This window comes from Amblyomma maculatum, chromosome 5 (assembly GCF_055883805.1).
Source record: "Amblyomma maculatum isolate TAMU_Amacu chromosome 5, ASM5588380v1, whole genome shotgun sequence".
NCBI classification, from domain to species: Eukaryota; Metazoa; Arthropoda; class Arachnida; order Ixodida; family Ixodidae; genus Amblyomma; species Amblyomma maculatum.
The window spans coordinates 130593421-130618266 of record NC_139348.1 but is presented as its reverse complement, the minus strand read 5'-3'; the positions used below and the strand labels follow the sequence as shown (position 1 = coordinate 130618266).

At 45.0% G+C, this 24846-nt stretch overlaps 1 protein-coding gene across 1 annotated transcript in view; it reads left to right on the top strand.

The window, feature by feature from the left end:
- The window catches only part of LOC146189547 (multidrug resistance-associated protein 1-like), a 52253-nt gene that overhangs the window by 26795 nt on the left and 612 nt on the right, over nt 1-24846 (top strand). The window contains exons 14-25 of the mRNA XM_084605294.1: nt 638-814; nt 1472-1639; nt 3379-3563; nt 4127-4199; nt 4753-4960; nt 14462-14772; nt 17723-18049; nt 19955-20056; nt 20908-21102; nt 22887-23045; nt 23580-23746; nt 24641-24835. Of these exons, the coding sequence (XP_084461420.1) occupies nt 638-814; nt 1472-1639; nt 3379-3563; nt 4127-4199; nt 4753-4960; nt 14462-14772; nt 17723-18049; nt 19955-20056; nt 20908-21102; nt 22887-23045; nt 23580-23746; nt 24641-24835 (2267 nt within the window). The remainder of the gene's footprint in view (nt 1-637; nt 815-1471; nt 1640-3378; nt 3564-4126; nt 4200-4752; nt 4961-14461; nt 14773-17722; nt 18050-19954; nt 20057-20907; nt 21103-22886; nt 23046-23579; nt 23747-24640; nt 24836-24846) is intronic.

Sequence of the window (24846 nt, the reverse complement as noted above, 5' to 3'; positions counted from 1 at the left end):
CCACCGCCGGTTTATTCACCCGGCCACTGGTATCTCTAACCCCAGACCTTCAGGAAGAGTGACTGTGCCTGCATCGAGTTCCGAATGGATACCATTACATTCGAGTATAATATGGTCAATTGTTTCACTGCAGTCCGGGCGACACGTTGCAGCTAGAAGGTAGCACAATAAATTTCTAGCACTTCATGTAAGTCCTGGGAGGCGGCAGCACCTCCCAGTGAGCATGTATCGTCATTAGGGGGCGAAATGTCAAACCGAGGGTTGAAACCGTTCCCGTACGGCAAAGACCTTGCGGGACGGAAAACCGCCGCCGTATATTTACGGCAGAAACCCTCAAAGGGTTTTAAGCTCCCGTCTTTGCCAATGCGTTTGTCGAAACGTTTAACCTTTATTTTGACATTTTAATTAATAGAGAGTTAAGTTGGTCTCGTAGGTTCGTAGTCTGAGAAAAAACGCAAGGAATGGTGATTGGAGTGGGACATGCGCAAAGAATTAAGAGAACGGCCACTGTGTGATAATCTTGTGTATAGTTCTTGGTCAGCTTTTTTCTTGTGTCACACGTCGGGATATTTTCTTTCGTTCCTTTATAGTTCGATCGGGTCATTAGTAGTGATAAGTATGATCCTCTTGTGCGCAGGGGAAAGTAGCATACCTGCCACAAACAGCAAGCATCTTTAACATGTCCATCCGGGACAACATACTCTTCGGGAAGAGCATGGATTACATCCGCTACAGCAAAGTCCTAGAAGCCTGCGACCTTTCCAGAGACCTTGAAATGTTCTCCGCTGGGGACCTCACGGAAGTGGGTGAGAAGGTACGTTCGTCCGATACTACTGCGAAGGCTTGTAGTGCTTGTTTGTACTTGCGAAAAGCTGCCAGAAGGCAAGTTTATCACCCTCTCTGTGACGCAAAACGAGAAAAGTATTTATCTCTTGATCAGGATTATCGTCATCGCTGTCAGCCCCATGGCCATTAAATTTAGGTGAAATTTTGGGATAAAGGCCTTTTTCAACTACGTACTGTAGTTTCTGTGCTTCAAGAGCCGTGGTCGGTGTAAAGACCAGAATATTTTAGCTAACGTGAAAATCTGATCACTACACATTACACTAGGACACCCTCGATAAAGTTTTCATTCTATCTCGGCCTCCAACACTGACTCACTAACGTTCCACTACTGCTACAATTTTAGTACACTGCCTACATCCACATAATGTTTTTAATTTCAAGCAAACGGTCCTCAATTCTCATTTCTCAGGCTCTTTATATTTGACTTACAAATTTCGATCGTTAAGTTCTTCCTTCACTGTTATTTGCCTTATCTATAACCATTTATTGCAGCCTTGAACATGGGCTAGTATTCCGAAAATTTCGTGGCTTCTTGGCATTTCTCGATGCGTCATTTCGAAAAACTGATCTCCTGTATGCAACGCTCAGTAATCGTTCTGCTCCTTTTTTTATTTCGGATTTTCAGGGCGAAACTCTGAGTGGAGGCCAGAAGCAGCGGGTGGCACTGGCGAGAGCCGTGTACAGCTACAGTGACGTGTACCTCATGGACGACACCCTAAGTGCTTTGGACGTGCACGTAGCGTCGAAGGTGTTCGCACGGGTGATCGGAAGGGAAGGAATGCTTAACCACAAGGTACGACACTTGCGGTAACCATGGTTGCTGACTGGTGGTGGACGGGTGCGAGAGGGCGCATCGGTTATTTCCATTATCAGTGATGTGGTCAAATGAGGAACTAAGAATTGAATGAAGCTGCTACTATTACCGCTCAGAAAGATTACGGAAGTAAATAATGCGGTCTTAGTGGCACGAAAAACTGCAACCCTTGCCAGACGTGCTGGTATTCATGTTGCAAAAATAAATCAATAAAAGATTTCAGTCTTCACCTTTACGGATGTTTTGGGTGCACACAGGCCCCTAACACCACGAAGAGGCTGCTAAATAGGCAGCCCTCGCTATGTTCGTAAAGTTATTCCGTACCCCGGGGAAGCAAATTTTATAAGTACCCAATTCTAAAACCATCGCCTGCCCATGTTCAGATTTCGAGATATGTGGCCTTTGGAGATGGTGTTAGGTCACTAAGGTAGGAGCACCTGAATTTCTTATAGGTTTTTATTACAGCTTCTTCTACAGCCTGGCAAACCCGAGAAGCAAACTTGCACGTCTGAATCAACGGCACAATGTCCAGTGCCGGCTAGCAAACCGCGGAAATATTTTAGGCGCTATTATGGTATCTCTGCAACTCCTAGTGCAGCTATATCTTTGGCTAAAAGTACATAACGTTTAGGTAGGTCATCGTTGTAGAGAAAATCGCAGACAGCATCGTAGTTCCATTTTCGGAATAGAAAACCGACAGCTGCCACAGTCAAAAGTAATATCAAAGACACACACCTCAAAATATTTTATTTTACACGAAGCACGAGTGAATGTAAGCAAGCTGTATATCCTGGAGGAGCTTTTGTACCCTTCCAAATCGGTACTGCTTTTGTATACGATCAAAACTTTCTAGAATAAGACTATATATTGAAAGTTACTAGTAGGGGTTCATTTTCCGACTTTCGTGTTTCAATATGAAAAAGGTAAAACCACACTAAATATACATACACCGCATATACCTAAAGGAGAAGGTACTAAAAGACTTCTAACTGCCCACACGTGTCAAACATTTACACCCAACTGTAATACTGCGCTTACCTCTTGTCTTCAATGCTACTGACAACTGTTAGCTTACTTCATTTCTTCTCATCCCGTCTAAGCAGCGAACATGGGTCTGACTTTGTATGGAAGAAAAAAAAAATGTCAGACGCTGCATTTTTTTTTTTTTGAGGGGGTGCTACCGCACTATCTCGCATAGACCTCTCCAGAAAGCTTCAAGCAAGCTTTACGCACTTACTGCTTTACTGCCTGCCAAGACCGATTTAGAAGAAGGAACTAGACGGGCAGTATGTGGGTTTTCTGAATTATCTGAGGATGAGAGGATGATATCGCCCACCATAGCACTACATCTACGTGCCAAGTACCGGCACGTTTTCTCCTGTTTGACTTAACACTAGCAGCGTCAATAATTTAGCCATGCACACAGTCTCTTAATACTCTAGGGCAGTTTCTGAAATGCCCCGGCTGGGATGAGATAATGCCTTGTTTACAGCACAGGGCACAACTGTGGCACTCTGAATAACACTGCACACGTTCCAAAAAAAAAAAGAAAAAAAGGAGGAACACACCACGCATGGCACTAACTAACGACACCAATCAAGCAGTTATAGAATACATGCGTGAAATAGCTGTCACCCCCACCCTTCCCTCTCCTGCCACATTTTTGTTTCGGTAGGTATGAGCTGACAACCAAGTCTTTGAATCTCTTTGCTTCTCAGACTAGGATTATGGTTTGCAACCAAGGCGTGTTCCTGAGGCACGTAGACAAACTGCTCCTTGTGTGGGAAAAGCAAGTGATTCCCTTCAAGAGTCTACCCGAGCTGATCGCGGATCCCAGGGCCCCAAAGACACTGCTCTTTGGGAGAAGGCCGGACCCACCGGAGGTAGAGCGACGTGACAGCGGGTGAGAGGATCTCTCATGCATTAGAACGTTCCTGATAGCTCTTTCCTTAAGTGAGGAACCCATGGGGGAAGGGGAGGGGGGGGGGCAATATTTACTTCCTGAGAAATGAGATCTTCCGAAGGCAAATTTTGCGAATACCAGTAGCCTTAAGCGTTACCACGTTACACACTACACTGCAAAGCGGTGCTATGAAAATTGTGCCCCTCGGGGCCTCAGATCTACTATAAGTTTTCCTTCCGCGGTCAAGAATGAGACCGATTGGCGGACGACCGCTGTTCCTGGGAGAAAGGAGCGGCTTTTTGGAAGTTTGTCGCAATTGATTATTTAGTGCCGCGTAAGTTCGGAGAAAAAAAATGAGCTAAGTCAAGTGCGTAAATGTCAGCCATGAACGGGATGGTTGGCGATCCCCTGGTCTCCAACGTTGCCCGCCGTTGCTATACGTGGTAATTATCACAGATAAATGGGTGTTCGTTCATGAGATTTTTGATGAACTGCATGCAGACTTTATTACCTGGCACTTGCTTTAGGTAGTACTTTAATTAACTTTTTTTTTTCACTTCCAGATTTCATGAGCCTACCGAGGAGAATGACGCTTTTGCAAGGCTGACAAGTGACGAAGCTCGAGACAAAGATTTAGTAGGTATAACCTGGCCTTGCATACCTCGCAAGTTGCTTAGAAAGCGGGACATATCACGTCGAGTACAAGTCATTTATGAAGTTTATTGCCTGGCGTTTTTCCTAAGAGAAAATAAAATGAAATTTCTGCTTTCTGCAAGATATCGCTATTCACAAGCTTTGTAACGTCTACGTATTCCGTTAAGTATTTTCAGAGCGAAAAAGTGCAAAATCACACAAGTTGAATGTTATATCCTGCGCTAATAATGTTACAACATCCTAGCGCACCACAGCATTGGCAAAGAAATTACGAATTAACTGTTTCCTCTTGTTCTGCAATGGCAGTGACAAGCAGTTGTCGCAGTAATGGCGTACCAAGATATTTCGCGTTTGCATAGTGTCAGGGTAATCGATGTTGTGTTACCGAATGTAAGTCGCGAAGAAATAAGCATTACTCATCCAGTTGGTGTTCATGGAAACCTCGATGCTATAGGAAAAGAAAAAGTGCGTATTTCTTCATTATTTAAGTTAACTCATTCATATTGGCATGCGTCTAACGGCTCGACTTTTCCAGGGAACAATGGAGCTCCTACGCAACGTGTTCAAGATGTCGGGAGCCTTCCTTCCTTTGGCCCTGCTCAGCATCACGGCTCGTGCCGTGGCTGTGGCGCTGTTCCTCTGCTGGATCAAGATGTGGACCGACGCAGGCGGGACGGCTGACAATGGAGGCCACTCTGACACCACCTGGGTCACTGTGCTCGCCATACTCTGCCTCTGTGACTGTAAGCAGTGTGCGACTTCAGTTCCGTCGTTAGTGTCGTGACGGCACTTGAAGTCATCGCTCCATTAACCCAGTCAGGGCGCAGCAGCTAAATACGCAAGTAGTAATATTAGCAGGTATTTCAATGAACTCGGTAGCCTTTACTCAGGAGTCCCTAGTGCATATGCCGTTGCAAAAGTGCTGAGGTTTCATTTTAGACTTTCTTAAGCCTGTTGTCGTCATCAAGCTTAATTAAGGCCATTCTGGCCTGTCGACAGAACTCTAAACCGGCGGGCACGACTTTGCGAGAACTGACACGTCCGTTTTTCTTGTTGAGATAAATGTGCTCTTTTAAAGCGTTAGGTAAATTTTTTTGTTGGGGCCTTGAACTCTCGCGATGTGCAGCAAACATCGTCGTCTGCATCGCCGTGCCCAGGCATTTTTTTTTTATTGGTTCACAGGAAGGGAAAGGCTCAGTACTGTCCCACTTGTTTCTGTGGACACCTGAACCGCGCCGTACGGGAAGGAAGGAAGGTGGGAGTGAAAGTGGATAGAGAGAAAGAGGAGGCGTAGTGGAGGGCTACGGAGTAATTTCGACCACCTGGAGATCTTTAACGTGCGCTGACAACGCATAGCACACGGACGCCTTTTCGTTTCGCCTCCATCGAAACGCAGCTACTTTTAGCGACTTTCACGCTGCCATCTAGTTACTTTTGCTCACCGACATTTGGCAACACTGACTAGAAGTAGACTGCGAGTTTGTGAGCACGCGTGCTACGCTCCATCTTCTGCCTTTTAAATTCGCTACGATATTGCCGCCGCCGATCGCGCCTCGTGCTCTGGTTGTTGTTGTTGTTCTCCTAAATTGATGGCACATTGCTGAGCGCCTCATGCAAAACTGATACACTCTTGCGCTGTGCAGTAAACGTCATCGTCTTCATTAGGTTCCAACTGCAAAACACTTTCGTCCTGTGCAGTGAGTCTTATTTTCTTCATGATGTTCCATCTGCGCCGCTCCTTCATTTAACCTAAGTAACCACGGCACACACATGCGCCACCTCGTTGAGGACAGTGTCTGCAGCCGTGACAGACAGGCTGCCGAGACCATCAAACAAAGACAAAGCAGACCAGCCCGTTGCCGAAAAACGTACCAAGTGCGGAAGCAAGCCAACATCGAAGTGACAGCAGCGATTGCGGCGGCGGCCGATGGTGACGCTCGTGAAACTTGGCTCAAAACTATCTGAACCTCTACAATTTGAAGAGCCTTAGCTTGTACTACTCACGTTTCTATAATTCTTGTCTGTCTATCCGAAGGGTTCAAGATGGCGGCAGCCTACTTGATTGGTTTGGTTTGTGGGGCTTAACGTCCCAAAGCGACTCAGGCTATGAGAGACGCCGTAGTGGACTCCGGAAATTTCGACCACCTGGGGTTCTTTAACGTGCACTGACATCGCACAGCACACGGGCACCTTGCTTTTCGTCTCCATCGAAAAGCGGCCGCCGAGGCCGGGATTCGATCCCGCGTCCTTGGGAACAGTAGTCGAGCGCCGTAACCACTGCGCCACCCCGGCAGGGTGCAGCCCACTTGACTAACTGCGTCCCGTGAATGCCAAGCAAAACCACCAGATGGCGCGCCATCATGTTTATTAAGGTCATATAGATTAGGCGGAAAGGTCTTAGAGCAGCGCCTCCCCGGTTTAATGTATAAAAACGATATTGTGCTGTTAGCAGATAGCCAGGAAAACTTGCAAACTCTAAGTATTGCGGAGGCGAAGGGGACGCTCTAGGCTTCAGTTTTAGCGCAGTTAACTCGGGTGTGATAATTTTCAACGGCTCAACTGATCAGGGTCTTAACTTACAAGGCCATGAAATACCCAGAGTAGCAGAATATAATTATATAGGGGTATGGATAAACGAAGGACTGGTATACATTGAAAAGCATGAGCAGTCACTTAGGGCAAAAGGGCAAAGAAATGCCGGGATAATTAAGCATAGTGCACTGTGGGGATACAACAGGTATCAGGTGCTGAGGGGTATTTAGAAAGAAATTTTGGTGCCCAGGCTTACTTTCGAAAATCCTGTTTTGTGCCTAAAAGAAGATGTACAGTCGTCATTACAAATAAATCAGAGAGCCGTCGGACGATTGGCACTGGGTGCCCACGGCAAAACCGCAAATGAGGCGGTACAGGAAGATATGAGCTGGCCATCTTTCGAAGTACGGGAAGCTCAGAGTAAAATATTATATGAGGAACGCCTGAGGAAATTGGACAGTAACTAGTGGGCAGCTAAAGTATTTAAACACCTATACCTATAAAGCGTTGAGTCACAATAGAGGAGACGAAGTAGGAAACTAATCAGTAAATATGCTGGTCACAAGGACGAAGAAATAAAGAGCGTTAAGCTACAGGTGAGAAACACAGATGGTAAAAATTGGATATATTCTATCGAAAAGAAACAGAGTGTAGAACTATACCGAAAATGGAAAAGGCAGATTAGGAAGGAAGCTTTCTTTGATAACTGAAGAGGCAGTGCCCTAGTTTTTGAAGCTAGATTAGGGTTCCTTAGAACACGCTGCTACAAAAAGAAATTTAACCAAGATGAAGCATGTGCAGTATATGTGGTAAATCGATAAAAACAATTAAACATCTTATACTCGAATGTAATGGTATCCATCCGGAAGTCGATGCAGGCGCAGTCACTGTTCCTGAGGCCCTAGGGTTTAGAGATACCAGTGGTCGGGTGAATGAACCTGCTGTGGAAGCTAGCAAAAAACGATTCGAAGATTGGTGGCTTAAAAGCAGAAAAGTGACATAATATTAGTAATGTAGAAACAAAAATTCAATAAATGGAATGATGGTATAGTTAACCGACCTAAACCAATAATTAAGATATAGGGGAGGGGGGAGGGGGGGGGGACGAACATGAAAGCAACTGCCACCACCGTGTTTCAAAGGATTTTATAAATAACGTCTGGTTGTTTTTCACTTTGGTACGGGAAAAAGGACATCATCATCATCAGCCTGACTATACCCACTGCAGGGCGAAGGCCTCTCCCATATTTCTCCACTTAACCCGGTTCTGTGCTAGCTGCATCCACTTGACCCCTGCGAACTTCTTAATCTCATCCGCCCACCTAACATTCTGCCGCCCCTGCTACGCTTTCCTTCCCTTGGAATCCAGTTTGTTACCCTAAGCGACCATCGGTTATCCTCTCTTCGTACTACATGTCCTGCCCATGTCCATTTCTTCTTCTTAATTTTCACTAGAATGTCGGTAACTTGAGTTATTTCTCTGACCCACTCTGCATGCTTCCTATTTCTTAATGTTACCCCAACCATTTTTCGTTCCATAGCCCTCTGGGTTGTCCTCAACTTAAGTAGAACTCTCTTGGTTAGCCTCCACGGAAAAGGACAATCGGTTACAATTCCTTTACGTTCTAATTTCAAGATAAGGGGAGACCCTAACTTCAGTGTATACAGGAAGCCCACTCATGCCGGCCGCTACTTAAATTTCAATTCAAACCACCTCGCTGCGCACAACGCCTCCGTCGTCTCCTCGCTTCTGAGGAGAGCTGAGTACATTTGCTCCTCCGAGGCGGAAAGAAAAGTGGAAGAGGCCACCGTTTTCGCCGATCTGAAGAAGAATGGCTACACACGCGCCTTTATTCAACGTGCTTCTCGTCGTCGAGCTAGCAGGACAAGAGGGTCTGTCAGCACGGAAACGACGAAGCGCCCTCGCACTGTGCTCCCATACAGGGCGGGCCCCAGTGAGGCACTTGCACGCATCCTGCGCAAACACATCTGTGTGTCGCACAAACCTCCCTCAACAGTCGGCCGTTTTCTACCGCTACCAAAAGACCGTAACCCCAGAGAAAAACAACCAGGCGTTATTTATAAAATGCCGTGCTCCGAGTGCCCGGCCTCGTATATCGACGAAGCGAAAAATCTCCGTCGGCGGATTTTACAGCACAAAAATGACGTCCGGGAATTGAACTTGGAAATCAACTCCCTCGCCGAGCACTGCGAACGCGCCGACCACATAATCGCCTTTGAGGAGGTGACCGTACTTGATGTGGAGACCAACCCTTTCAAAAGACCTCACATCGAGTCGGGGTTCATCCGGCTCACAGCTGCAGCAGTGAACAGGAAACCCGGGACACTACCCTCCGCTTACACAATTGGACTCCGCCACGTGTTGAGAAAGGGGAAGCGTAGGCCACTGCCTGCTACTGCGAGCCTCGAACTTTGTGGTTTGTGAGGTTTAATGTCCCAAAGCGACTCAGGCTATGAGAGACGCCATAATGGAGGACTCGGGAAAATTCGACCACCTGAGGTTCTTTAACGTGCACTGACATCGCACAGCACACGGGCGTCTTGCTCTTCGCCTCCATCGAAAAGCGGCTGCCGAGGCCGGGATTCGATCCCGCATCCTTGGGAACAGTAGTCGAGCGCCACTGCGCAACACCGGCGAGGTGGCCTCGAACTTTAGTCGCCCCTCAGAAAGGGACCGAGTTGGTCTCGAAACGTCGGGTCCTAATAAATAATTTGGTTGTTGATAAATGTTTCTCAAACTTTTGAATGAGGAGCGACCTCTGAAGCCTCTGTTATAACGAAGCGGATATGAACTATAAGAGTTAGCCCGAGGTTTATAAACGCCTCCTTCCCGGGCAGCTCACTCAGAAACGGTGCGTGATGGACGCGGAGACTGGACCTTCGGATCCAAGTCCGTCGATGTTATCAGCGTCTGGCGATCCTCGGTAACGGATGCTTCAAGAGAACACTTTGCTAGTGGATCGAGAAGTCAAACGTGCCCGCCGAGAAGCCGAAACAGAGGAGCAGCGTGTGGCTGCTCGCCTCGAAAGAGACCGCATGAGGAAACATAGTGCCCACCGAGAAGCTCAAACAAAACAGCAGCGTGCCACCCGACTCGTGAAAGGACGTGCGTTTAAACGGGAATCTCGGAAACATAGAGCTGCTGCTCAATCTCTTCCACCAACTAGGGACGAAGGTCACCATCGAGAAATTCATCAGATCAGACTCGCCCAAACGCACCTCAGTCGAGCTAATGATCTTATCGTACGCCTACGGCGGTCGACCTCATTTTAACGCGAAAGCCTTTAATGGCCCATGCTTGGGGTCGTGTCTCCTCTAAAACCCCTTGATACTTTGAAAGCCAACGATTGAACTTTGCCGCCGCCGTGCAATCTCCTCGCCTCCTCCTCGCCCTTTCGCGCCCCTTCGCTGAAGGCCGGCTCTCCGCCCGATTTCCTGAGCGACGATTGGTCTCCCTGATGTTACCCTTAAAAACCAACGTGCGTCCGGCGTTTTCCTTGTGTTTTCTATTTCCATCGCGCCATTTTTCTCCTAGGCTCGGCGAGCGAATATTGCGCGCTGTGCTTTTATTGCAGCGTGCAAGCTCTATGCCGTGCTGTTGCGCGTACAACTGCAGCAAGAGGCCTGAAGATGGTTATGCGGTATTCATGATACCTCAAGGCAAGCGTGACGGCTTGCGGAAGAGTCAATGGATTCACAAGATTAGTCGAAAGTTTTCTCCTAGAAAGAACAAAGTTGTTTGCGACATAAGGCGCCTTTCTCACTCCCCGTAATAACGCGTCACCTGACGCTGCATTTTCTATTCCTGCTTGCTCCTCAATATTTTTGCGGCGGCAACATGTTCATTGTATAAAAATAAGGTTGTCCTCTGAAGTATGCTGAATATTCTGCGAGGCTCCAAGGCTCCATCATTTCACACGCTGTCGACTTCTGTACATTCAGAAATACGGCACTATAATCTGCTTTTTGCTGTCAGTGATAAATGGAAAAGTACAGTCTCTCGATTGCATTTGTCGCGATTATGCTAGGATCCTTGGCCTCCTTCACTAAAAAATCAAAATTGGGGCTTGTAGAGGAGCTAGTCTTGCCAGCTTGTACTTGTAGTGTGCGTCGGTTACTCAGGAGCAATGAATGCTGGCCCTGAAAACTCTTTGGCAAATAAACCCGTGGTATTGCGGGTAATCTGCACTAGTTAGGTCTTACGGCATTATTTTTTAATTCTTGAATATGTCTTGCCATGCTTCGAAGCACGCGTGGGTTAAAAAGTATGCGTTTGTTTTATCAGGGATACGGCCAATGTACAGGGGGTGTTCACATGATCACACACGCTTCACTTTGACCATGACTACTAGGCGTTGGCAGGTTACCTTCGCTTTGAAAGCTGGAGCTCTAAAACCGCGATTCTGCGTATTCATTTACTGCGAGAAAAGTTTTCCCATCGATGTCAAATCAGCCGGAATCATTGCATCAATTTTCTGTATTTACGAAACTTAAACAATTAATAATGATTATAGTTATGATGTAAAAATAGGGGAACATTTTGCGAGCAACAATTCTTAGCACTGTAACATATTACTCATTTCAATTGTATGCAAGATTTTTTTTCACCTAGCCTGAGTGATTAACTCATTGCTCCATGTCCTAGACACATTTCACTGAAGACCTGTTTGAGCCGCCAATATTACACGAACTCGAAAAAAAAACTGAGGCCCAACGCAGTTCCATCAATTTTCTCTCAACGACCTGTCCTGTAGAAAAGGAAGCCTCCTCGACAGAGAAATGAACCTCGCGCTGATAGTAGTCAGTTATTTCTATGGCTTGCTCTTTTCCCACCTCCATTTATGAGAAAGTAAGAAAGTATAAGAATTAAAAAAGTCAATGTATAGTTGTCTCGTCAGATATTATGAGATAATAGAGATATGACTGACAACGTAAGTCAATGAAAATTGAAGTATATCAATGGGTAATGGGACGGCATCAGATTAAATAGTGATGGTTATGAATAGTGATAGCAAATGATGGTGACTGTTACGGATATTAATAGTAAATGATAGTAATAGGCCCGGATAGTGAGGTGATAGTGTTCGGTGCGGATAGTGACAGTTATTATAGGTCGCTTGACGGCATTAGTAGATGCAGTGATAGATAGGATAGCGATAGTTAATGAATTGGCAGTTATATGCTTTCTCATTTCCGCACGTTGAAGATTTATGTGCACCCTATAATTTTTTTTATTTGATTGTTGCGTTCAATGAAATTACGCTCTTTTACATAGCGCATGAGGCCACAGCATACTTGTCCTAGAACTTCAGTGTGTCTGCAATAGGGCCCACCATTTCTCCCAGTGTACCCTGCTGTCTTAACCACACGCGAAGTCAGTGAGTGGCCGCGTACTCATAAAATTATTTAATTCCTCCATCAGCATCATATCAAGACTGATGTGGCAAACCTGTTCCTTGCCTCGAAGCGGCAAGGAACAGCTCAAAGTTTGGTTTTATACAACATTAACGCAGATTATTGCGGATCGCTAACTAGCACAGTGCCATTACACTTGGCCTAAGCTTTCCAACGGTATACGGTTCTATGTTGCAGCTAAAATTTTAGATTTTAATTGAAATCTACTAAATATCAAATGATTTGGCACAGCAATTGATCAAAATACATATACAATAACCAATAATAAAGTCTCATTGTTGATCACGTGACATATGCTATGCTTAGACAGATAGCTTGACAGTAGCGAGACTAAGTCCTGCTTTGACCCTCTCTGATCTCGAAGTTCAAAGCACCAACCTGGATCATTTTCCGAAGTTTTACCGCGGTGACAGATTTCACGCTCTAAAACAGCAAACACAAAGGCAGAGGCCGTAGATTAGGTGCACAAAGTAAAACACCTTATCATGTGACTTAAAAAGTACCTGCAGCACAGAACTCGCCTGAAAGCTTTGTTTATCAGTATTCCCCATTCAAACAGTTCTAAAGAGAAACCCATCATGTCATGAACGTTACTTTCGGCTTTCTCAATGCTTTTCTCGCAATTTTTCAAAAATTCTGTGCACTCCTGGAGCGCAGACCTGGCCCAAAAGCTCGCGCTTCACTCAGTGCTGCGGCCGGCCGGCGGGCGCCAAGGAGAAAAAGCGTGTCGTGAGGAGCGCTCGCCGCCGCCGCGCGAGGAGAATAGAGGAGGAAATCGCGGCGCGGAGGAGAGTGTCGCTACTTTCAAATTATCAAGGGATTTTAGTCTCCTCTGCGCAGCGGCGCCTCTTCCCCCCCTTAGCAACCGGCGCGCAGATGGGGGATGCAGCTGTGCATAGCAACCATGACGTCACACAATAGCGGTAGAACGAGCGCGCGCACGTAGGCGGCAGCAGCTGCACCACCGCTTCTACGCCCTCGTTGCAGGGGGGGGGGGGGGATGAGGTGGTGCAGGATGGCTGTTCCTGGCCGCTTGCGGCGGGGGCTAGGTGATGGACGACGGCTGTTGCGGGCGCGTCTTTCTCTCCCTCTTCTTTTTCTTCTCTACTTTCTCTCTTCTGTCCGCACGAGGCAGTGGAGGTGGCTCAGCTACAGAGCCAGTAGCAGGCCCGCGCGTTTTCTTTTCCTTCTTCCTGTTTTTGTCGTTGTTGTGGCTGTAGCAAGAAAGAAAAGAAAATGCATTGGCCTGTTACTGGCTCTGTGGCTGAGCCACCTCCGCTGCCTCGTGCGGACAGAAGAGAAAATAGACAAGAAAGAAAAAAGAAGAGGAAGGGAAAGACGTGCGCCGCAACAACAGCCGTCGTCCACCACCATCGACGCGGTGGCGGGTGCAATGACGGCCCTTCTTCCTACAACCACAACAACAACCTCGTTGCAGTTGAGTGAGTGCGACGCATGGCTCCACGGCGGCCCATTGATTCTGCCCCAAGCCCTTCGGGGAAGTGGCATCACCTCTCCAATGCCTTAGCGAATGGTTTTATTTGACTAGGCGGCCGCATTATGCACTGTTCCTCAGATAATGTCAAGTTACATCCGGTGCGCATTAATGTGCGACAGCTTACCCTGACAATCGTACTTCTACGGAAAAAAATTACTGAACGATGGCCACAAATGGCAGGCGTGGTCGTGTCAGATCTGCACCTGCATTTAGCGCATCAAGGTCGAAGCGGTTTTTGAAAAAACTTTGTGTGTCACTTCGGACCACTAAACTGCGATAAGGCCTTTGTTTGAAACTTCACCGATTCCTGGTTTTACTGCATCTGCTTCTATAGGCTGTGTGGTGCGGCATTTGAGGAAGCACCAAATAAAAGGCGCCACATGGATGCCTGAATCGGTATGTCTAGATAGCGTAAGCTACCAGCCAACATATAAAGCCCCGTTTTAACGAAGCCGAATGAGTGTGTCTGCGTGGCAACGTGAATGCAAGGGTCTTGGCAGACTGATTCTGATATCATCGTCCCATGTGAGAGGAGAGGCCCGAGTTGGCAGCGCCTGCCAAACGATAGTGCCCTGTGATTGGCCGAGACCTCTATGACGTCATCCCCACTTCAGCCAATCAGAGTGCCGCAAAAGCGCGACACTTTTGCTGACGACGATGAGCCATTAAAGGCTTTCGCATTAAAAATTAAGTATAACAACAACTGTCGCTCCCTATAACTCATTTTAACTAGGGTAGGACCTCCACCATTTTTTTTAACCGACTGCTTCATTTGCAGTACTTTTGGGCTCACTGGGCGGTTTCTTGCTTGCGGCGTCGTGTCGGCGCCTCTCGGCTCGGCTGCACAGCACCATGCTTCGAAGTGTGCTGCTCAGCGCAGTGTCCTTCTTCGAGGCGACCCCTCGCGGCCGGCTGCTGAATCGCTTCTCAGCCGATCTGAACACGGTCGACTGCCAGCTCTACATGACGACCAAAGAAGTGATGCAGACCATCACGGTGGTGCTCGCCAGGCTTGCGGTGGTAGGAACGCAGGCGCCTCTTGCCTGCTTCCTCGGAATCCTTGTTGCCGTCGTCTACATAGCAGTATTAGTAAGTAAGCAGCAGCACATCTCGCTATTCCTTTAAATTTCTTTTCGTACCGCGAACTCATTACGCAGCTCCAGCTGAATGCTTTCTTTGACGATCGGGTAATTTGTGACATCTTACTTGCAAGCGTTAAGAAACACACAGACCTCCTTTTCAAGCGAATATTTTGCTCTTTTGCAATATCGCTTGTGGTGACTTATGGCATAATACAAAGACGTAGCAGCTGAAATTACCCCATCAAGTGGCAATAGATGTGTTGAGTAAACAAATTAATGTTGTCACCATTAGTGGCTAAATAAACAGCTTTATTTAGCATCTGTGGTGTAGAAAATGGCGCAAAACATAGGCAAGAGGGCAAATAAATATAAACCACAAGAACTAAATTGTCACAGAATACAGATTCCCCTCCGCTATCGCTAGCGATTTTAAATTTGTACCCGGTCGTCTCTTTATGTCATCTGCTAAAAGCAACTGCTACTGCAAGAAATCCCTCCTGGCCAACAACTCAACTTACATATTTTTAAAATGGGTGCGATAGAATCAAACAGGACTCTATTTAGCTCTGGAATCCTGGGTTAGCTTCTATTAGTGTTTCCTCAATAAAGCATGTTGCCGGGATAGTTGAACATCATTTAAAAATTGGGAAAAAACACTAGTGAAAAAAAATTAACACACACAAAAGAGAGAGAGAAGGCAACAATGGACAGGGGCCAACGTCTGTTTATTGCAGAAGACATGCACATGTATTTATACCGTCAGGCTGCGCCAAGATTAACAAGAAGTGCATTATCAAAGTCGTGGCTTATCACCGCGCACTACCTTTGGAAGGAAAATTAAACTCAGCCGCATATAAATTCACTGAAATATCACTGACGCACAAGGCTGCCTTTTTCTATATATGAAAGGCTTCCAATTATTAATAGCCTGGCCTTTTTGTTCTTGCTTCTGCTTAGAATCCTCGCCTCTTCTAGTCGAGGCCCGCACTTGCACGTGTTGACATGTCTGACCAAATTGGAAAATTTATCTTTATTGCTATCTTTTTGCCATAATACCTAAGGCGTTTGTTAATGCACCTGCCTACCTGCCCTATATAGGACATTCCACAGGTAAGGGGTATCTCGTATACCACTCCTTCCACACAGGAGATGAAAGTGCGCTGATGTTTTATTGTGCGCCCTGGGCGTTCAGCGCCCCAAATCCAAAGTACAAGTTTACTCAACTTGTTAGGGGCTGAAAAAGCCAACGATACCTTGTGTCTGTTAGCTACCTTCTTCAGACTGTGTGACACTTTGTGTACATAGGGCATAACTTCAGGTTATGCCCTATGTACACATGTCCTATGTCCTGTCTTTAGAAAACAGCTATTTAGCACAGAACGATGCCAGAGCACCTTCATAACAAAGATGTCAAGTAATTAAAAATATCCAGTGTGTGTAAGTGTGGTGATAATTGTCGCAAATCCTATAATTTCTAACATCCCTAATTTATTTGGATTAACTGCCGATTTCATTTTCTTTCCGCAATCCACCGTCTCTATTAATCCACTAGATGCCTCCTACTGACGCCTATATTTCGAAAGTTTAATGTGCCATGGCTCTTTTTTAAGCTCTGGTCCATCTCGCATCTCTGTAAAGACCCCGTCCACTGACGGTTGTACCCTATCGCCTTCGATCACTCCTTTTCTTTTCTTTTTCTATTATTTGACATTTCTTTATTATTCCTTACGGAGCTTCTCTATCTTGCACAAAGAAACACCAAATGTCATCTGCGGGGTCAGGATTTTTTTTTTTTCGTTAACACTTCCCTCTCAAGCACCTACCGTCGCCCCATAAACAGCTTTCTTTGGAATTTAAACGCGAAAAAGACGACACAGCAGACAAGAAAGACATTACGTACTTGTGCTGTCCTTCTTGTTTGTTGAGTCGTCTTTTCGCACGTAGATAACTACGAACATGAACCAACTGGCCCCGCAACGCATATTACTGGAATTCATTTCTTTGGAATTGTTGCGAACGTGGCCCTATTAGGTTTCCTTAACCGAAACCACCTAAAGTCAGGCGCGATTAAGATGCCATAGAACCCTATTATTGTCCAAGCAGGCTACTGTGCCTGTAAATGTATTCCATATGCCATCTCCCACATCATCACCCATCATGGTCTTCTTTCTTATCTCCTTACCCTTCCCCAGTGCAGAGTAGCAGGCCATATTTGAATTATTCCGGCCAACCTCTCTGCCCTTTCCTTTCAATAATTCTATCTATCTATCTATCTATCTATCTATCTATCTATCTATCTATCTATCTATCTATCTATCTATCTATCTATCTATCTATCTATCTATCTATCTATCTATCTATCTATCTATCTATCTATCTATCTATCTATCTATCTATCTATCTATCTATCTATCTATCTATCTATCTATCTATCTATCTATCTATCTATCTATCTATCTATCTATCTATCTATCTATCTATCTATCTATCTGTCTATCTGTCTATCTGTCTGTCTGTCTGTCTGTCTGTCTGTCTGTCTGTCTGTCTGTCTGTCTGTCTGTCTGTCTGTCTGTCTGTCTGTCTGTCTGTCTGTCTGTCTGTCTGTCTGTCTGTCTGTCTGTATCTATCTATCTATCTATCTATCTATCTATCTATCTATCTATCTATCTATCTATCTATCTATCTATCTATCTATCTATCTATCTATCTATCTATCTATCTATCTATCTATCTATCTATCTATCTATCTATCTATCTATCTATCTATCTATCTATCTATCTATCTATCTATCTATCTATCTATCTATCTATCTATCTATCTATCTATCTATCTATCTATCTATCTATCTATCTATCTATCTATCTATCTATCTATCTATCTAAGGTAGCTGGAAGTCTGGGTAGTCTTTGAGCAATCAACTATACATCCACTGATAGCTACTTTGGCGACTACGCAGGCAGTTACGGTGCGAGCGACCAACGTGCTCAGGTCTGCGGAGACTGCGTGCATATCTCGTCTGTTGCAACACCTGGCGGAGACTCGGGACTCAATGAGCAGCGTTCGGTGCTACGATGCAGTGGAGCTGGTCTGCCGCCGCTTCTACAGGCTCCTGGACGGCGTCGTCAGGTACTTCTGGGCTCTAGCTGTATCGGTCCGTTTCACCAGAGTCTCCGGGGGAATCGCGGGATTCTGCGCCGTGGTCACCCTGGTGTTGATCATGTCCCTCTCCACCGCACCTCCTTCGCCGAGTGGAGTGGGCTTGGCGCTGACTTCTGCGATGTCGGTGGGTAAACAGACTCTTTATCGTCATCGTCACAGACAATTCGAGGCAATTGGGGAACATAAACTTTTCTCGTAGCTTCCTTGTTTTTCTTTATAGCGTCATCTGTGGCAGCACTGCTGCAGCTTTATTTTGCTCTTCCGCTCTTTTGACTCAGTTTATTTAGCATTTACTTCATTTCCCTCGTAGATTTCCAGTCACAATCATCTGGAGACATGTCCTGGCGGTTTTCTTAATTTTCTGAGCTATTTCCTGCGATTATATATTTAGCCTGTATGCAGTGTTTAAGCCGCATCTAGGGATGGCGGTTATGCCTAGATTATTGTCATCATATTCCAAATGGCATGATAAGATGCTTCTATTGCACTGATAAAGTATACTTACAGAAATAACAACACCTTCACCTGGACAGCTTCAAATACTTGCCTTGCTTAACCTTAAGGCTATAGACCTTCGAGCGGAATGTTTATTGTACACCTGCCAACCTTGTCTACGGCTCCCCGCATTCGTCTTGCAGCAAGAAATGTTCCTCAATCCCAACCTGCCTCGCCAGTCTTTGTCCCAGCGAATACATTGTGCAGCTGACGATATACCAACGCAATCTTCATAACCGGAATTCACGCCTAGAAAATCGTTTCCTCGTAGATCCCTCCTGATTTAGACATGACGTGACAAAATTTTTGTGTATCTCAACTCCATCTGAAAACTCACTTTCCCGCGTAGTCAATTCTAAAGATTTAATAAACGGCGAAAATCATTTTACTTAGTCGAAACTTCAGTACACACGTAAACATCGCTGATGGCGAGGGACCAGAGTGTAGAAGAGTTATATTTGGGAGCATCAGTAAAGTAACAATGCTCCTTCCTTAAGAAACGAATAGTATCCTAAAAAGGAAGGGTATTAAGGAAAAAAGTGACAACCTCCCCAGTTCTTTCCACAACTTGCTCACAAAAAGTATTTAGAGACTTTAGTGAAGAACACCTTAGTAGTCAGTGATAAAATTAAATGATAATTCTGATAATTATAGCGTGATAAAACTCAGGGCTGATAATGAGTAATCACTGATAAAGTTACCTTCATAGATAACTCAGGGGACACACTCCTAAACTGGATCAATGAAGTATAGACTAAAGAAATGAACTTTAGCTGTAATTATTAATATCCACAAAATTTTAAACTTAAGTAATTAATGTCAAACAGTCAACTAATTTCCAGGGATGGGTGCAGTCAAGCTAAATATTATGATTACGCATTGTTATGGGCCCCCATTTGCAGTTTATTAATAGTGGGCGTGGCATCTTTACGCTTTCATGGTTCAAACAACTTGGCGATACTTGCGACCACGTACGTCTATGAAGGCGAAAGCTTGTTCGCGAACCACATGGCAGCGGAGACGCATACGTCGTTTCTAAGTCATATAGATAACTAAACTGGAAGGTGCATGCCAATTAGGTCAGAATTTATGTCTGACATTCTGTTCAGCACCTCATTTAAGACTTTCACCTTGATGCGATATGAAATACAATGATGAGAAGACATGTAATTCTTACCCACTGCAAAGTACCATTTTCTTACCGTGCTCAATGGAAAGAAGTGGGATCAGAAACGCATAAGAGAAAGTAAAAAAGACACTTGGATACCGAGGAGAATTAGAGACTTCTTTAGATGGCAAAGTCAGAATTCATCGCACAAGAAAGGCAGCCCCTGTGAAATAGACGCGGCCTGTCAACCCTTGAAGCCGAAGGTAGCTGCGGTAAAGTAATTGAAGGCTCACAAATAAAAGGCCCAGAAATCTGCAATATCTAATCTACCGCTCAAGAAATAAAATAATAATGCTCATCATTACTAAATCAAGACCTGAAGGTAGGCACCGCTAACAGCCTCTTCATTTATGTTCTGTGTTTCAGATACCGATGTTGCTGTCGGCCATCAACGCGTCTTTCTTCTTTTTCTTCCTGGCGGCGATTGCCTTCGAACGGACCGTAGAATACACTAGGCTCCTACCCGAGGTAACCCATTGTTCTATTATCAGGTGGCTGTTTGAATTCTATGCAGTCTAGTGGAATGTGAGCGACACCACTGATATAGGGCCTGGAGGGAATAGATATATTTTACCTGGCAAAGCTGTACCTCGGGTGCACACCTTATTGCAATGCTTTACGGTACGGCACATTCAAACTGACAAAGCAGGGCTATTTAACAACCCCCCCCCACATTTGAGTCACCAAACACACGAGCGAAACAACAGTCGAAAGAACAACAGAAGACACAAAGACGGTAATTCAAACTAGGTGTTCAGTTGGTGCTTCTTAATATTTCTTTCTATATACAGTCATCGAATGCACTTGCCTACTAAGGTAAATGCGGACACGGGCAGATAGTAGAAATGTGAAATATAAGTAGCAGCAAAATATGACAGTCCGCAAAGGAAGATCATTATAATGACATAACTTTGGCCGTAAAATCTTGCCTGACATCCCACGTCATAAAACCTCTTCATGATGTGAAGAAGTTCAATAAGGTAGAAAGTTGGGCAAGTTGGTAACGATCCATCTAAAAACGGCCCATATAAAACACAAACAGAACAGCACAGACGGAGAAAATAATACTGAGTGTTTTATACTCACCATATATTGAATAAATTCATTTCTCATGGCTGTGAGGAGTATTTCTCTGTCTCAAAAGGCACCAAGCTTAAGATTCGACGAGCTGCTGTAATAACAGCTGGATATATTCCTGAATGTTCCGCTACCGGACATTGCTTCGTTTTCAAAGCATGACCGTAATTCCCGTTCTGCTAACACGATAACATAAAAATGCATGAAGTAGGCTTATTTTTGTGTGCTTTTTTTTTCTTCAGGATGCATACGACGTTGATGAAAGTCAAAGTTCAAAGCAAGTTTTGTCCATATCAAGCGGGCAGTTTTCAGAATACAACAGTTCGTGGCCTGACAATGGAAAAATTACGATTGAGAATTTTACGGCTTCCTACAGGCCAGATATCTTGCCACCCGTCCTAAAGAACGTCAGCTTTACAATCGAACCCCGAGAAAAGGTGAGTCCTTTGAACAGTGTCTGGTGCAGTAAGTTGGTCATTAAAAACCAAATTTGAATAGGAAAGGAACTTAGGTGTAGTAAAAAGCGTGCATGATTATGGAGGAAATACAGTAGCATTTGCTTTCACTCCCAAATCTAATGTACTGCAGTTCAGAATTTCGGCTTATGTCATTTCTTTTTGTAAGCCTTTTAACGCGAAAGCATTTCTTGTCGCATGAGGGTCATCACCAGAGGGCTTCGATAGAGCACAGGGACAGCTAGAGCGCACCGGCAGAGTATGTGGACAAAGTCTGTCATCAGAGCATGTCCGCAGGAGCTGTAAATAATCCATTGCATGGTTAAATTATACAATAGCACCAAATTTGGTATCCAATCTAATTATAGTGCGGTCAACTCGAAAATGACCTCCAAGTTTGGATAGCCCCCTCCAAAATTTGGTCCCCTGTACCCCCCAAAATTTGACTTTGTCAGAATTTGACCAGCATTATGTATAATCTAATTTGAGCTCGGTCAACAGTGACCGCTTGCAAATGTAGAGGGGCCAACTCTAAAATTTAGTCCCTTGAACCCCGAAATTTGCTTTGTTACAATTTCTCCAAGATTAGTTTCTAAACTCATTTCAGTATGGCCGGTTCAGTGATGAACTTCTCAGAATCTTACCAAAATACATGTCAAACTTTATTTAAGTATGGCGAATTGACCTCGAAGCTGAGGTGGGCCAACCCTAAAATTTGGCCTTCTTGGACACCCGAAACTTGACTTCTTCTGAATTTGACCAAAATTGATGTCAAACAAATTTGAGCTTAACTCATTGGACAGGCAAATTTGGGTGGGCTATTCCCTAAAGTTCACCCCCTGGACGCCTAAATTTGACATCCAATAGAAACAGCAACTAACAAAGATTCTAATGACGGAACTCCGAACTGATAACGCAACTAAGAAGGCGAAGCTCAAGTGTTACCCAGATTTTTCACCTATGTATAGGAAAAACAATATAGCTAATATCCAATCTTGTATAAGGAATGCTTTTAGTTTTTAACCTTGTCTCGTGGCGGATGCCTAAAAGAAATGTAATGACTGAAAATACCACTTACAGGGGACTTAAAAGGGAGTATAATATAGCTTAGGGCATTATGATGTGGGGAAATATTCTATATTTCAAGGAAGAATAACGAACGTAGATAGCTAAATACAACTATGCCATATTTACAAATATATGCCTGCATGAAATTACTTTTTTTATTCATGTGTTCCATTTCCAATTATGCAGTTTTTTGAAGGGGGCCTTACATTTTTTTAAAATTAGAGTGACACCTGAAATTACACCAGCAGTAAAAAACGAGAGCTTTAAAATGGTCGCTGCGGTCGCTTGGAGTGTCTCCTGCGCACCCTCTTCCTGACATTGACCCACTTGTCGCCATCCCATACTGCTCTTTAACCCAGCCGTAAGAATATGCCTCTGTGGCGCAAAGTTAGTGCAGAGGTTGGACGCCACCACTTGACCTGCCATTTTTTGAACGAGTCACTAGCAGTGACGTCATCACTCCACCACGACGAATCATAATTTTGCAGTCATGAAGAAGCTTTATTTTCGCGAGACAACTTTTGCGTTATCGTGTTAATACTCATAATTTCAAACAAACTGACGCTTCATGATAAAAAATATGAATTTGAATTTAAATTCTCTGAATGAACGAAAACTTAGGTATAACATAAAATGGGGTGGCAAAAAAGTTATCGTTATCATTTCGTTATCGTTAAAGTTATCGTTTCGCATGGCAGGTAGGCATCGTGGGTCGCACAGGAGCCGGCAAGTCATCGCTGATTCTGGCGCTGCTACGAGTGTTGAAGCCTTCTGCAGGACGCATCGTAATAGATAACACTGACATCGCCTCGATTCCTCTGCGCCACTTGCGTTCAGTCATCACTGTCATCCCACAGGTGGGTCTCCGCAGCACCTCGTACCAGTTTCCGAACTATGTTCTGCAGCACTCGATACATTTTCATATCCCCTCTTTTAACCGCTGCTTGTATGTGCCCCTTGTTCCAGACCCCCCTACTGAAAAACCAGAAGTTCTACGTGGCAATAACCTCATAAAATCTCATCAAATCGCATAGACTCTCATACGGTTCACATGATTATCATAAAATATTGCACATAATTTATGATATTGTACAAGAAGCTATGAGACCTTATGCAATTATATGCGACCTGGATTTGATTCCTTACGTGAATTGAGTGAGATTGTGTGAGAAAATGTGAGGTTATTGCCTTAAATAAATTTTTTCAGTAGGGCCAACCCATACCAAACAATGGACAAATAAACCATATTATTTATTGGTTATTTTGCCTAGAGCTAGCAGTCACTAGCAGATCCAGAAATTCAAGACCGGGCATTATCAGCAAATGTCAGGTCTACTTGAACGTTTCTAGAACAATGTATTGCATTAAAACTCTTGAGTGCTACCTCCTAGGAACCGTACCTGATGAAAGGCAGCCTAAGGGACAACCTGGATGCCACACAGAGCCATTCGGACGAAGAGGTGTGGGAGGCGCTCAGGAAGGCACACTTGGCCGACTTCGTGTCGAGGCACCCAAAAAGGCTCATGCTTGAAATCGGAGATGGCGCTGAGAACCTCAGGTACGAAGGCTCTACGCAAGTAGAAAACTTGGGGGTGCATGCAAGGCCTGGTGTGCTTATGTTAAGCACGCCCTTTGCCGTAAGCCTAAAGCCTATGGGCGCCATTTCGGTGACCTGGCATCGCGCCAGCAGTCGTCTAACGCGCCCAAACGCGCTAGGAGTAGATGACTCAGGCTGTTACGTCGATTGTTAGGCGTTGCATAAGCGTCTCTAAAGTTTATATCTAGAAACCAGCGCTGAGAGGGAACAGCAGCTCACGATATGTAGCGATACATTGAGAGTAGAAAGGAAATATAGGTCTACATTGTGCTGGTGGTGACCGCAGATTCAGAACACAAGAGTGAAATAACTATAGAAAAATAAGAATTCAGTAGAGTGAAAGTGGCAGTAACTCTCAGATCTTGGATGGAAGTTTACCGGCATCCCTGAGAAGAAATGTTTACCAACTATATTTCACTGACACTCAACTATGGGACAGGAAAGTTGGGCTAACAAAAAGTTTTCGATTTTAATTGAAAGCAATGGAGCGATCTATGGAAAGCAAAACAATGATACGTCAACAGACAGAAAGAGAACAGAATGGGTCTGGGAACGAACGTATAATGATGTGCCTGAAATCAATTGATGGGCAGTTGGGCCGGGAATATGATACGAATGCAAGATAACATATGGTCGATAAGGGTATCTAACTGGATTCCAAGTGAAGGCAAACGTAGCAGGGGTGTTAGAAAGTTAGGAGAACGGATGGGGATTAGGAATTTTGAGGAACTACGCGGATGAAGCTTGCACTGGGTCGCGATAAATTGAAAGGACTACCTGCAATGGTCGTAGTTTAGCTGGTTATGACGATGACCATGTCGTACTATGCCATACTATGTTTCATGTTCAATGCAGCGCCGGCCAGCGACAACTGGTATGCCTGGCCCGGGCTCTCCTGCGGCGGCCACGGGTGCTTCTGCTGGATGAAGCCACGTCGCGTATGGACGGCGACACGGACCGACTGGTGCAGCGGACCCTACACGAGGGCTTCTCCTCTTGCACTGTGCTCACAATCGCGCACAGGCTTCATACAGTGCTTCACTGCGACAGGTATGTTCGAA